Below are 15,450 nucleotides of genomic sequence, written 5' to 3'. Positions count from 1 at the left end.
TCGGAAGGTTGATGAGTTTAGGGCCTGAATGTTCCACATATTAACTGATAGTGATTTCATGTTGCAGAAAGAAAGAATAGCACAGTCCAAAATACAGTAACTACTGAGTTGTTCAGAGAGATAAACAGGACAGTAGTAGAGAGTAGGGTTTAGAGAGTAGGGGTTAGGGAGTAGAGAGTAGGGGTTAGGGAGTAGAGAGTAGGGGTTAGAGAGTAGGGGTTAGAGAGTAGGGAGTAGAGAGTAGGGGTTAGGGAGTAGGGGTTAGAGAGTAGAGAGTAGGGGTTAGGGAGTAGAGAGTAGGGGTTAGAGAGTAGGGGTTAGAGAGTAGAGAGTAGGGAGTAGAGAGTAGGGGTTAGGGAGTAGGGGTTAGAGAGTAGAGAGTAGGGGTTAGGGAGTAGAGAGTAGGGGTTAGGGAGTAGAGAGTAGGGGTTAGAGAGTAGGGGTTAGGGAGTAGAGAGTAGGGGTTAGGGAGTAGAGAGTAGGGGTTAGAGAGTAGGGGTTAGAGAGTAGGGGTTAGGGAGTAGAGAGTAGGGGTTAGGGAGTAGAGAGTAGGGGTTAGGGAGTAGGGGTTAGGGAGTAGGGGTTAGGGAGTAGAGAGTAGGGGTTAGGGAGTAGAGAGTAGGGGTTAGGGAGTAGGGGTTAGGGAGTAGAGAGTAGGGGTTAGGGAGTAGGGGTTAGGGAGTAGGGGTTAGGGAGTAGAGAGTAGGGGTTAGGGAGTAGGGGTTAGGGAGTAGAGAGTAGGGGTTAGGGAGTAGAGAGTAGGGGTTAGGGAGTAGGGGTTAGGGAGTAGAGAGTAGGGGTTAGGGAGTAGGGGTTAGGGAGTAGAGAGTAGGGGTTAGGGAGTAGAGAGTAGGGGTTAGGGAGTAGGGGTTAGGGAGTAGAGAGTAGGGGTTAGGGAGTAGGGGTTAGGGAGTAGGGGTTAGGGAGTAGAGAGTAGGGGTTAGGGAGTAGGGGTTAGGGAGTAGAGAGTAGGGGGTAGGGGTTAGGGAGTAGGGGTTAGGGAGTAGAGAGTAGGGGTTAGGGAGTAGAGAGTAGGGGTTAGGGAGTAGAGAGTAGGGGTTAGGGAGTAGGGAGTAGGGGTTAGGGAGTAGAGGTTAGGGAGTAGAGAGTAGGGGTTAGGGAGTAGAGAGTAGGGGTTAGGGAGTAGGGGTTAGGGAGTAGGGGTTAGGGAGTAGAGAGTAGGGGTTAGGGAGTAGGGGTTAGAGAGTAGGGGTTAGGGAGTAGGGGTTAGGGAGTAGAGTAGGGGTTAGGGAGTAGGGGTTAGGGAGTAGAGAGTAGGGGTTAGGGAGTAGGGGTTAGGGAGTAGAGAGTAGGGGTTAGGGAGTAGGGGTTAGGGAGTAGAGAGTAGGGGTTAGGGAGTAGGGGTTAGGGAGTAGAGAGTAGGGGTTAGGGAGTAGGGGTTAGGGAGTAGGGGTTAGGGAGTAGAGAGTAGACCCCACACCAGACCTACTACCCCCCACCTACTACCCCACACCAGGTTTACTACCCCACACCAGGTTTACTACCCCACACCAGACCTACTACCCCACACCAGGTCTACTACCCCACACCAGGTTTACTACCCCACACCAGGTTTACTACCCCACACCAGGTTTACTACCCCACACCAGACCTACTACCCCACACCAGACCTACTACCCCACACCAGGCCTACTACCCCACACCAGACCTACTACCCCACACCAGGCCTACTACCCCACACCAGACCTACTACCCCACACCAGGCCTACTACCCCACACCAGACCTACTACCCCACACCAGGCCTACTACCCCACACCAGGCCTACTACCCCACACCAGGCCTACTACCCCACACCAGACCTACTACCCCACACCAGGTCTACTACCCCACACCAGGTCTACTACCCCACACCAGGCCTACTACCCCCCACCTACTACCCCACACCAGGCCTACTACCCCACACCAGGCCTACTACCCCACACCAGACCCCCCACCTACTACCCCACACCAGGCCTACTACCCCACACCAGACCCCCCACCTACTACCCCACACCAGGCCTACTACCCCACACCAGACCTACTACCCCACACCAGGCCTACTACCCCACACCAGACCTACTACCCCACACCAGACCTACTACCCCACACCAGGCCTACTACCCCACACCAGGCCTACTACCCCACACCAGGCCTACTACCCCACACCAGGCCTAGTACCCCACATCAGACCACCACCTCTACCACACCAGACCCCCACCTCTACCACACCAGACCTACTACCCCACACCAGACCTACTACCCCACACCAGGCCTACTACCCCCCACCAGGCCTACTACCCCACACCAGGCCTACTACCCCACACCAGGCCTACTACCCCACACTAGACCCCCACCTCTACCAGACCAGACCAGACCCCCACCTCTACCAGACCAGAGAGGAAGCTTCCCGCCCAGACCTGGCCCGCTCCACCCCACAGGGCCCAACAGCAGGACCAGCTCAGCGGAGGTCCTCAGAGGACAGGAGGATTGAGTGAGATTAAACCGCTCCTCCAATACATCTGCACTAAACACAGACACCGCTATTGTACTAAAATACATGTTTTCTACTGTCCTGTTTTATCTCTCTGAACAACTCAGTAGTTACTGTATTTTGGACTGTGCTGTTTATCTCTCTGAACAACTGAGTAGTTACTGTATTTTGGACTGTGCTGTTTATCTCTATGTCTCTGAACAACTCAGTAGTTACTGTATTTTGGACTGTGCAGTTTATCTCTCTGAACAACTCAGTAGTTACTGTATTTTGGACTGTGCTGTTTATCTCTCTGAACAACTCAGTAGTTACTGTATTTTGGACTGTGCTGTTTATCTCTATGTCTCTGAACAACTCAGTAGTTACTGTATTTTGGACTGTGCAGTTTATCTCACTCTGAACAACTCAGTAGTTACTGTATTTTGGACTGTGCTGTTTATCTCTGAACAACTCAGTAGTTACTGTATTTTGGACTGTGCTGTTTATCTCTGTCTCTGAACAACTCAGTAATTACTGTATTTTGGACTGTGCTGTTTATCTCTCTGAACAACTCAGTAGTTACTGTATTTTGGACTGTGCTGTTTATCTCTATGTCTCTGAACAACTCAGTAGTTACTGTATTTTGGACTGTGCAGTTTATCTCACTCTGAACAACTCAGTAGTTACTGTATTTTGGACTGTGCTGTTTATCTCTGAACAACTCAGTAGTTACTGTATTTTGGACTGTGCTGTTTATCTCTATGTCTCTGAACAACTCAGTAATTACTGTATTTTGGACTGTGCTTTTTATCTCTATGTCTCTGAACAACTCAGTAATTACTGTATTTTGGACTGTGCTGTTTATCTCTCTGAACAACTCAGTAGTTACTGTATTTTGGACTGTGCTGTTTATCTCTCTCTGAACAACTGAGTAGTTACTGTATTTTGGACTGTGCTGTTTATCTCTCTGAACAACTCAGTAGTTACTGTATTTTGGACTGTGCTGTTTATCTCTCTGAACAACTCAGTAGTTACTGTATTTTGGACTGTGCTGTTTATCTCCATGTCTCTGAACAACTCAGTAATTACTGTATTTTGGACTGTGCTGTTTATCTCTCTGAACAACTCAGTAGTTACTGTATTTTGGACTGTGCTGTTTATCTCTATGTCTCTGAACAACTCAGTAGTTACTGTATTTTGGACTGTGCAGTTTATCTCTCTGAACAACTCAGTAGTTACTGTATTTTGGACTGTGCTGTTTATCTCTCTGAACAACTCAGTAGTTACTGTATTTTGGACTGTGCTGTTTATCTCTATGTCTCTGAACAACTCAGTAGTTACTGTATTTTGGACTGTGCAGTTTATCTCACTCTGAACAACTCAGTAGTTACTGTATTTTGGACTGTGCTGTTTATCTCTGAACAACTCAGTAGTTACTGTATTTTGGACTGTGCTGTTTATCTCTGTCTCTGAACAACTCAGTAATTACTGTATTTTGGACTGTGCTGTTTATCTCTCTGAACAACTCAGTAGTTACTGTATTTTGGACTGTGCTGTTTATCTCTATGTCTCTGAACAACTCAGTAGTTACTGTATTTTGGACTGTGCAGTTTATCTCACTCTGAACAACTCAGTAGTTACTGTATTTTGGACTGTGCTGTTTATCTCTGAACAACTCAGTAGTTACTGTATTTTGGACTGTGCTGTTTATCTCTATGTCTCTGAACAACTCAGTAATTACTGTATTTTGGACTGTGCTGTTTATCTCTATGTCTCTGAACAACTCAGTAATTACTGTATTTTGGACTGTGCTGTTTATCTCTCTGAACAACTCAGTAGTTACTGTATTTTGGACTGTGCTGTTTATCTCTCTCTGAACAACTGAGTAGTTACTGTATTTTGGACTGTGCTGTTTATCTCTCTGAACAACTCAGTAGTTACTGTATTTTGGACTGTGCTGTTTATCTCTCTGAACAACTCAGTAGTTACTGTATTTTGGACTGTGCTGTTTATCTCCATGTCTCTGAACAACTCAGTAATTACTGTATTTTGGACTGTGCTGTTTATCTCTCTGAACAACTCAGTAGTTACTGTATTTAGGACTGTGCTGTTTATCTCTGTCTCTGAACAACTCACTAATTACTGTATTTTGGACTGTGCTGTTTATCTCTCTGAACAACTCAGTAGTTACTGTATTTTGGACTGTGCTGTTTATCTCTCTGAACAACTCAGTAGTTACTGTATTTTGGACTGTGCTGTTTATCTCTCTGAACAACTCAGTAGTTACTGTATTTAGGACTGTGCTGTTTATCTCTATGTCTCTGAACAACTCAGTAATTACTGTATTTTGGACTGTGCTGTTTATCTCTCTGAACAACTCAGTAGTTACTGTATTTTGGACTGTGCTGTTTATCTCTCTCTGAACAACTGAGTAGTTACTGTATTTTCGACTGTGTTGTTAATCTCTCTGAACAACTCAGTAGTTAGTAGTTACTGTATTTTGGACTGGTGTGGGGTAGTAGGACTGGTGTGGGGTGGAGGTGTTGATGCTGGGCACCGATGGAGGTGTTGATGCTCTGGTGGTGGGTCGGGGGTGCTGGTTCTGGTGGGGCGTTGAGGGGGCCTGGGGCTCCTTGGTGGTGCAGTGGTCTGGTGGGGCGTTGAGGGGGCCTGGGGCTCCTTGGTGGTGCAGTGGTCTGGTGGGGCGTTGAGGGGGCCTGGGGCTCCTTGGTGGTGCAGTGGTCTGTTGGGGCGTTGAGGGGGCCTGGGGCTCCTTGGTGGTGCAGTGGTCTGGTGGGGCGTTGAGGGGGCCTGGGGCTCCTTGGTGGTGCAGTGGTCTGGTGGGGCGTTGAGGGGGCCTGGGGTTCCTTGGTGGTGCAGTGGTCTGGTGGAGCGTTGAGGGGGCCTGGGGCTCCTTGGTGGTGCAGAGGTCTGATGGGGCGTTGAGGGGGCCTGGGGCTCCTTGGTGGTGCAGTGGTCTGGTGGGGCGTTGAGGGGGCCTGGGGCTCCTTGGTGGTGCAGAGGTCTGGTGGGGCGTTGAGGGGGCCTGGGGCTCCTTGGTGGTGCAGTGGTCTGGTGGGGCGTTGAGGGGGCCTGGGGCTCCTTGGTGGTGCAGTGGTCTGGTGGGGCGTTGAGGGGACCTGGGGCTCCTTGGTGGTGCAGTGGTCTGGTGGGGCGTTGAGGGGGCCTGGGGCTCCTTGGTGGTGCAGAGGTCTGATGGGGCGTTGAGGGGGCCTGGGGCTCCTTGGTGGTGCAGAGGTCTGGTGGGGCGTTGAGGGGGCCTGGGGTTCCTTGGTGGTGCAGTAGTCTGGTGGGGCGTTGAGGGGGCCTGGGGCTCCTTGGTGGTGCAGAGGTCTGGTGGGGCGTTGAGGGGGCCTGGGGCTCCTTGGTGGTGCAGTGGTCTGGTGGGGCGTTGAGGGGGCCTGGGGCTCCTTGGTGGTGCAGTGGTCTGGTGGGGCGTTGAGGGGGCCTGGGGCTCCTTGGTGGTGCAGTGGTCTGGTGGGGCGTTGAGGGGGCCTGGGGCTCCTTGGTGGTGCAGTGGTCTGGTGGGGCGTTGAGGGGGCCTGGGGCTCCTTGGTGGTGCAGAGGTCTGGTGGGGCGTTGAGGGGGCCTGGGGCTCCTTGGTGGTGCAGAGGTCTGGTAGGGGTCTCTGGGTGCTCCTCTGTCCAGTACATCATGGGGTGTTTGTCTACCAAGTGCTACGTCCTTTAGAGACTTGGCAAACATCCCTACTGTCTGCTTCCTCAGGTGGGAGTGGTCGTGTAGATGCTCTGGGGTGATTGTTGGGTGGTGAGCAACGTGAACGTTCGGGAGTAGGCCACACCCTCTGGTGATGTCAGCATTGACTTTCAGGGCAGCAGAGTGGAGATGGTGATGTGGGAGTTAGGGACCCACTCAGAGGCCCTCTCTGCTACTCTGTTGACCAGGCTGCCTACTCTCTCCTGCTCCTCTCTACTACTCTGTTGACCAGGCTGCCTACTCTCTCCTGCTCCTCTCTACTACTCTGTTGACCAGGCTGCCTACTCTCTCCTGTTCCTCTCTACTACTCTGTTGACCAGGCTGCCTACTCTCTCCTGCTCCTCTCTGCTACTCTGTTGACCAGGCTGCCTACTCTCTCCTGCTCCTCTCTGCTACTCTGTTGACCAGGCTGCCTACTCTCTCCTGCTCCTCTCTACTACTCTGTTGACCAGGCTGCCTACTCTCTCCTGCTCCTCTCTGCTACTCTGTTGACCAGGCTGCCTACTCTCTCCTGTTCCTCTCTGCTACTCTGTTGACCAGGCTGCCTACTCTCTCCTGTTCCTCTCTACTACTCTGTTGACCAGGCTGCCTACTCTCTCCTGTTCCTCTCTACTACTCTGTTGACCAGGCTGCCTACTCTCTCCTGCTCCTCTCTACTACTCTGTTGACCAGGCTGCCTACTCTCTCCTGCTCCTCTCTACTACTCTGTTGACCAGGCTGCCTACTCTCTCCTGTTCCTCTCTACTACTCTGTTGACCAGGCTGCCTACTCTCTCCTGCTCCTCTCTGCTACTCTGTTGACCAGGCTGCCTACTCTCTCCTGCTCCTCTCTGCTACTCTGTTGACCAGGCTGCCTACTCTCTCCTGCTCCTCTCTACTACTCTGTTGACCAGGCTGCCTACTCTCTCCTGCTCCTCTCTGCTACTCTGTTGACCAGGCTGCCTACTCTCTCCTGTTCCTCTCTGCTACTCTGTTGACCAGGCTGCCTACTCTCTCCTGTTCCTCTCTACTACTCTGTTGACCAGGCTGCCTACTCTCTCCTGTTCCTCTCTACTACTCTGTTGACCAGGCTGCCTACTCTCTCCTGCTCCTCTCTACTACTCTGTTGACCAGGCTGCCTACTCTCTCCTGTTCCTCTCGCAGGTTGTTTGTGCCGGTGTGAATAATAATGTGGCCTGGTGTGCCAAAGTCAGGCTGGGACAGGATGTGGAGTGCATCCTGTGTTTTTGGGGCACCATATTTTGGACACCTTGTGGTGGGGGAAGAGTTTTTCCTTTTATGAATTTTCTCATTTGAATCAATGAGGATGGCCACCTCACTGGGTTTTACCAGCGGTGGTAAGGCTCTCTCCTCATGGTGACCTTTACCTCCTCCAGAGCTGTGGTAAGGCTCTCTCCTCATGGTGACCTTTACCTCCTCCAGAGCTGTGGTAAGGCTCTCTCCTCATGGTGACCTTTACCTCCTCCAGAGCTGTGGTAAGGCTCTCTCCTCATGGTGGCCTTTACCTCCTCCAGAGCTGTGGTAAGGCTCTCTCCTCATGGTGACCTTTACCTCCTCCAGAGCTGTGGTAAGACTCTCTCTCAGCTCCTGGACAGAGTTCTTCAGCTGGGTCCTGCACTGGTTGATCTGGTCCTGTAGAAGCTCTGTGTCTGGGCTGGTGGTGGTGTAGCTGGAGGGCTGCTCCTTCAGCTCAGTAACCCATACCTCTAACAGAGCCAGCCTGTCTCTCAGCAGTCTGGAGGTGGTGTAGCTGGAGGGCTGCTCCTTCAGCTCAGTAACCCATACCTCTAACAGAGCCAGCCTGTCTCTCAGCAGTCTGGAGGTGGTGTAGCTGGTGGGACTGCTCCTTCAGCTCAGTAACCCATACCTCTAACACAGCCAGCCTGTCTCTCAGCAGTCTGGAGGTGGTGTAGCTGGTGGGACTGCTCCTTCAGCTCAGTAACCCATACCTCTAACAGAGTCAGCCTGTCTCTCAGCAGTCTGGAGGTGGTGTAGCTGGTGGGGCTGCTCCTTCAGCTCAGTAACCCATACCTCTAACACAGCCAGCCTGTCTCTCAGCAGTCTGGAGGTGGTGTAGCTGGTGGGGCTGCTCCTTCAGCTCAGTAACCCATACCTCTAACACAGCCAGCCTGTCTCTCAGCAGTCTGGAGGTGGTGTAGCTGAGGGGCTGCTCCTTCAGCTCAGTAACCCATACCTCTAACACAGCCAGCCTGTCTCTCAGCAGTCTGATGGTAGTGTGGTCTTGGCTCTGGTGGTTGTAGGGAGGCAGGGGGGAGGATAGTCCTGCTGTTGGGGTGCCTGAGGTGAGGGGAGAGGTCGGGGTGCTGTCCTTGTCCTTTTTCATTTCCTCCATCTATCCCGGGGGGGGGGAGTCCTGCACAACAGATCTGAGTGCAGCCTCACTGCCCTGGACCATGACAGTACCGTTCTGGTACATGTTTCCCGTCAGAAACCTGTTTTCCTGGTCCTTATCGCTGTCCTCAAAAAAAATGTGTATTTGCCTTCCCTTGCAGATGCCTTTCTTTGTTGTATAGCTGAAATGCCTGGTTACAGCCGTATGCCAGGCGGTAGTGTGGTCTGTGTAAAATAACAGGTTTGTAACAGTCCTGTTGTGTGAGCAGTCGGTAAACACCGTTTCCAGGTTCTCCCTCTGAATTCTGTGTTTACAATTGATTCTTCCCTTCTCTGATTTGATTTGGGGTGGAAATTCCAAAAACAAAAAGGGGAGGAAGTCTCTCAGTCCCTGCTAGCTGCTGCTAGCCCTGCTGCTAGCGCTGCTGCTAGCCCTGCTGCTAGCCCTGCTGCTAGCCTAGCTGCTAGCCCTGCTGCTAGCGCTGCTGCTAGCGCTGCTGCTAGCCCTGCTGCTAGCCTAGCTGCTAGCGCTGCTGCTAGCCCTGCTGCTAGCGCTGCTGCTAGCCCTGCTGCTAGCCCTGCTGCTAGTCCTGCTGCTAGCCCTGCTGCTAGCCCTGCTGCTAGCCTAGCTGCTAGCGCTGCTGCTAGCCCTGCTGCTAGCGCTGCTGCTAGCCCTGTTGCTAGCCCTGTTGCTAGCCCTGCTGCTAGCGCTGCTGCTAGCCCTGCTGCTAGCCCTGCTGCTAGTCCTGCTGCTAGCCCTGTTGCTAGCCCTGCTGCTAGCCCTGCTGCTAGTCCTGTTGCTAGCCCTGCTGCTAGCCCTGCTGCTAGTCCTGCTGCTAGCCCTGCTGCTAGCCCTGTTGCTAGTCCTGCTGCTAGCCCTGCTGCTAGTCCTGCTGCTAGCCCTGCTGCAAGCCCTGCTGCTAGCCCTGCTGCTAGCGCCGCCTCAGTGGCCGTGTTGCTATGGTTACTACCAGTTAAACAGTTGGCGCTAGCCAGTAAATAAATTGACAGATATGAACGTAGCTAGCTAGACAATTCATTTAACTCACACTCTGTCAATCGTTTCCTCCTGTAATGATCTTCAATTGTACAATTATACAATTATACACTGATCATTTCTTTGTCAGTGGGCAAATGTACAAAATCAGCAGGTGATCAAATACTTTTTTCCCCCCTCACTGTAGAACTGACCCCGGCTATCATTCATTTTTCCCAGAAGCGGGCACACACACACACACACACACACACACACACACACACACACACACACACACACACACACACACACACACACACAGACACACACACACACACAGACACACACACACACACAGACACGCACACGCACACGCACGCACGCACGCACGCACACACACACACACACACACACACACACACACACACACACACACCATACACACACACACACACACACACACACACACACACACACACACACACACCATCACGGTACACACACACACACCATCACGGTACACACACACACACACACACACACACACCACACACACACACACACACACACACACACACACCATCACGGTACACACACACACACCATCACGGTACACACACACACACGCACGCACGCACGCACGCACGCACGCACGCACGCACACACACACACACACACACACATACACACACACACACACACACATACACACCATACACACACACACACACACACCATACACACACACACACACACACACACACACACACACACACACACACACACACACACACACACACACCATACACACACACACACACACACACACCATACACACACACACACACACACACACCATCACGGTACACACACACACACACACCATCACGGTACACACACACACACACACCATCACGGTACACACACACACACCATACACACACACACACACACACACACACACCATTTCCCAGTGTTGCTATGGTTACTACCAGTTGTGTATCTAACCCTGTCTGTTTCCTAGGGTGATTATATGGAGGACAGAGAACCATGTCCTCATGATGGCGACGCCACCGCAGGATATGATGTCATCCTGTGTCTGGGCGTGACCAAGTGGGTCCAACTGCACGGTGGCGATGGGGGCGTGGTCAGAATGTTCAGACGGATCTATACACACCTACGACCAGGCGGTATGCTCCTCCTGGAGTCACAACCCTGGAGCTCCTACTGCCGCAGCAAGAACATCACGGTACACACACACACACACACACACACCATCACGGTACACACACACACACCATCACGGTACACACACACACACCATCACGGTACACACACACACACCATCACGGTACACACACACACACACACCCACACACCATCACGGTACACACACACACACACACACACACACCATCACGGTACACACACACACACACCATCACGGTACACACACACACCATCACGGTACACACACACACACACACACACACACACACACACACCATCACGGTACACACACACCATCACGGTACACACACACACACCATCACGGTACACACACACACACACACACACACACACACACACACCATCACGGTACACACACACGCACGCACGCACGCACACACACCATCACGGTACACACACACACACACACACACACCATCACGGTACACACACACACACACACACACACACACACCATCATGGAACACACACACACTGTTATCACACACACACTGTTAGCACACTGTTAGCACACACACACTGTTAGCACACACACACTGTTAGCACACACACACACTGTTAGCACACTGTTAGCACACACACACTGTTAGCACACACACACTGTTAGCACACTGTTAACACACACACACTGTTAACACACTGTTAGCACACACACACTGTTAACACACTGTTAGCACACACACAAACACACTGTTAGCACACACACACTGTTAGCACACACACACTGTTAGCACACTGTTAGCACACACACACTGTTAACACACTGTTAGCACACACACACTGTTAGCAAACTGTTAGCACACACATACTGTTAGCACACACACACACTGTTAGCACACTGTTAGCACACACACATACTGTTAGCACACACACACACTGTTAGCACACTGTTAGCACACACACATACTGTTAGCACACACACACACTGTTAGCACACTGTTAGCACACACACACTGTTAGCACACACACACTGTTAGCACACACACACTGTTAATACACTGTTAGTACACTGTTAGCACACTGTTAGCACACACACACACTGTTAGCACACACACACACTGTTAGCACACACACACTGTTAGCACACACACACTGTTAACACACTGTTAGCACACACACACACTGTTAGCACACACACACTGTTAGCACACACACACTGTTAACACACACACACTGTTAGCACACTGTTAGCACACTGTTAGCACACTGTTAGCACTCTGTTAGCACTCTGTTAGCACACTGTTAGCACACTGTTAGCACACACACACTGTTAGCACACACACACTGTTAGCACACTGTTAGCACACATACACTGTTAGCACACACACAGTTAGCACACACACACTGTTAGCACACACACACTGTTAGCACACTGTTAGCACACGCACACTGTTAGCACACACACACACTGTTAGTACACTGTTAGCACACACACACACTGTTAGCACACTGTTAGCACACACACACACTGTTAGCACACACACACACTGTTAGCACACACACACTGTTAGCACACTGTTAGCACACACACACTGTTAGCACACTGTTAGCACACGCACACTGTTAGCACACACACACTGTTAGCACACACACACTGTTAGCACACACACACTGTTAGCACACTGTTAGCACACACACACTGTTAGCACACTGTTAGCACACGCACACTGTTAGCACACACACACTGTTAGCACACACACACTGTTAGCACACACACACTGTTAGCACACACACACTGTTAGCACACTGTTAGCACACTGTTAGCACACACACACTGTTAGCACACACACACTGTTAGCACACTGTTAGCACACACACACTGTTAGCACACTGTTAGCACACACACACTGTTAGCACACTGTTAGCACACACACACTTAGCACACACACACTGTTAGCACACTGTTAGCACACACACACTGTTAGCACACACACACTGTTAGCACACACACACTGTTAGTACACTGTTAGCACAGAAAGGTGTTTGAAACGTCTACAGTGTATGACATCAACATGTGTTTCCTAGGAGACGGCGTACAGGAACTACTGCGATATCAGACTGAGACCTGACAACTTCTGTTGTTACCTCACCTCTACTGTGGGCTTCACCTGTTACAGACTGCTGACTGATTCAGGTAACACTGTGTTTATTAACAGTGTGCTAACAGTGTGTGTGTGCTAACAGTGTGCTAACAGTGTGCTAACAGTGTGTGTGTGCTAACAGTGTGTGTGTGGTAACAGTGTGCTAACAGTATGTGTGTGCTAACAGTATGTGTGTGCTAACAGTATGTGTGCTAACAGTGTGTGTGCTAACAGTGTGTGTGTGCTAACAGTATGTGTGTGCTAACAGTGAGTGTGTGCTAACAGTGTGTGTGTGCTAACAGTGTGCTAACAGTATGTGTGTGCTAACAGTATGTGTGTGCTAACAGTGTATGTGTGTGCTAACAGTGTGCTAACAGTGTGTGTGTGCTAACAGTTTGTGTGTGCTAACAGTGTGCTAACAGTGTGTGTATGCTAACAGTGTGTGTATGCTAACAGTGTGTGTGTGCTAACAGTGTGCTAACAGTGTGTGTGTGCTAACAGTGTGTGTGTGCTAACAGTGTGCTAACAGTATGTGTGTGCTAACAGTATGTGTGTGCTAACAGTGTGTGTGTGCTAACAGTGTGTGTGTGCTAACAGTGTGTGTGTGCTAACAGTGTGTGTGTGCTAACAGTATGTGTGTGCTAACAGTATGTGTGTGCTAACAGTGTGTGTGTGCTAACAGTGTGTGTGTGCTAACAGTGTGCTAACAGTATGTGTGTGCTAACAGTATGTGTGTGCTAACAGTATGTGTGTGCTAACAGTGTATGTGTGTGCTAACAGTGTGCTAACAGTGTATGTGTGCTAACAGTTTGTGTGTGCTAACAGTGTGCTAACAGTGTGTGTATGCTAACAGTGTGTGTGTGCTAACAGTGTGTGTGTGTGCTAACAGTGTGTGTGTGTGTGCTAACAGTGTGTGTGTGCTAACAGTGTGTGTGTGCTAACAGTGTGCTAACAGTGTGTGTGTGCTAACAGTGTGTGTGTGTGTGTTAACTGTGTGTGTGTGTGTGTGTGTGTGCTAACAGTGTATGTGTGCTAACAGTGCATGTGTGTGTGTGTGTGTGTGTGCTAACAGTGTGTGTGTGCTAACAGTGTGCTAACAGTGTATGTGTGTGTGTTAACTGTGTGTGTGTGTGTGTGTTAACTGTGTGTGTGTGTGTGTGTGTTAACTGTGTGTGTGTGTGTGTGTGTGTTAACAGTGTGTGTTTTAACAGTGTGTGTGTGTGTGTGTGTGTGTGTGTGTGTGTGTGTGTGTGTGTGTGTGTTAACTGTGTGTGTGTGTGTGTCCTCCAGGATTCCAGAGGCCAATCTACCTGTTCCACAAAGGCCCCGCCCCCAGGAAGTGACTGGGTCAAGATGTGACACGTGAGTGCCCGAATGCACCGCAGGAAGTGGCCCGCTGCCGAGAGCGCTGTGCGGCTCCGTGGAAACTACCGCCCAGCTGCTATGATTGGTGGACGCTCACCACTACCTGAACTCTGGTGGAACGTGATTGGATGAGAGGAGTTTCTAATGACTCATAACTGATTGATCAGTCAGTCAGCCAGACTGACCAAACTATTAATCAATGATTAGTTAGTCAAGTCCAGCAGATTGACAGAACTTTTAACAGACTGAACTAGAAACTTCTAAACCACACATAGTTCACGGCCATGGAGGACCCTCCTATCTCTCTCCCTTCCTGGTTGAGCCCTCTGCAGAGCCAGTTTCACCCTCTCTGATTCAATCCCACTGAATGAACAGGGAGCCTGGAGGAGGAAGTAGAAACTAGAAACACAGAAGGAGCCAAGCGGGGCTTGAGTGTGTTTCTGCCAGTTCTTCCTCCAGTGTGTGTACGAGGAGGCATGTTATTATATATATGTGTGTGTGTGTGTGTTTCTGTGTGTATGAGGGAGGTTGTAATTGTGTGTGTGTGTGTGTGTGTGTGTGTGTGTGTAATTAACAAGCTGATGTTTCTTTATTAAAGTGTTCTTCCTAGTGTGTGTTCTGAGAGGTGTGACTTCCTCCCTGCCTAATGAGGTCATTTCCTTCCAGACTCATCCATGTTTTAAACAGTAACCTGCTACAATAAACTGTCTTCTTCTTCTGATCCAGTGTGTGTGTCAGACGTGTTGTTAAGAACTGATTCTAGGTACCAGTTTGCCGGATCCAGATTATTGCCTTGTCCTGAACCTAAAAGAAAAACAAATTGACATTTTAGCCGACGCTCTCATCCAGAGCGACTTACAGTAGTGAATACATATATTTCATTTCGTACATTTTTTTTCTTCTTTTCGTACTGGCCCCCCCCCGTGGGAATTGAACCCACAACCCTGGCGTTGCAAACACCATGCTCTACCAACTGAGCCACACGGGAGGCCGAAATGGAGAATCTCCAAATGAAATGGAGAATCTCCAATGAACATAGTAGTTAGTCTAGACTAGACTTCATCTGTGTCTGAAACCCGATATGATATAGATAGACCAGTTTCTCTCCAACCATAGGATTTACCTCCATCTCATCACTCAGTGGAATTCTACTGCCCCTGCTGGACATGAAGGTGAACTACAAGGCCCAGTCTTCGACTCAGGATCCCAAGCGTTGA

The 15,450-nt window shown here is 50.3% G+C and overlaps 1 protein-coding gene across 1 annotated transcript in view; it reads left to right on the top strand.

The window, feature by feature from the left end:
• mepceb (methylphosphate capping enzyme b) overlaps positions 1-14,954 on the top strand; it is a 24,157-nt gene extending 9,203 nt beyond the window's left edge. The window contains exons 4-6 of the mRNA XM_082977259.1: positions 10,561-10,785; positions 12,813-12,921; positions 14,159-14,954. Of these exons, the coding sequence (XP_082833385.1) occupies positions 10,561-10,785; positions 12,813-12,921; positions 14,159-14,211 (387 nt within the window). The 3' untranslated portion in view covers positions 14,212-14,954. The remainder of the gene's footprint in view (positions 1-10,560; positions 10,786-12,812; positions 12,922-14,158) is intronic.
• Positions 14,955-15,450: the final 496 nt, after the last annotated feature.

This window comes from Salmo salar, chromosome 07 (genome assembly GCF_965601325.2).
Source record: "Salmo salar chromosome 07, fSalSal1, whole genome shotgun sequence".
Classification (NCBI taxonomy): domain Eukaryota; kingdom Metazoa; phylum Chordata; class Actinopteri; order Salmoniformes; family Salmonidae; genus Salmo; species Salmo salar.
This window is presented reverse-complemented; position numbering and strand designations above follow the sequence as displayed.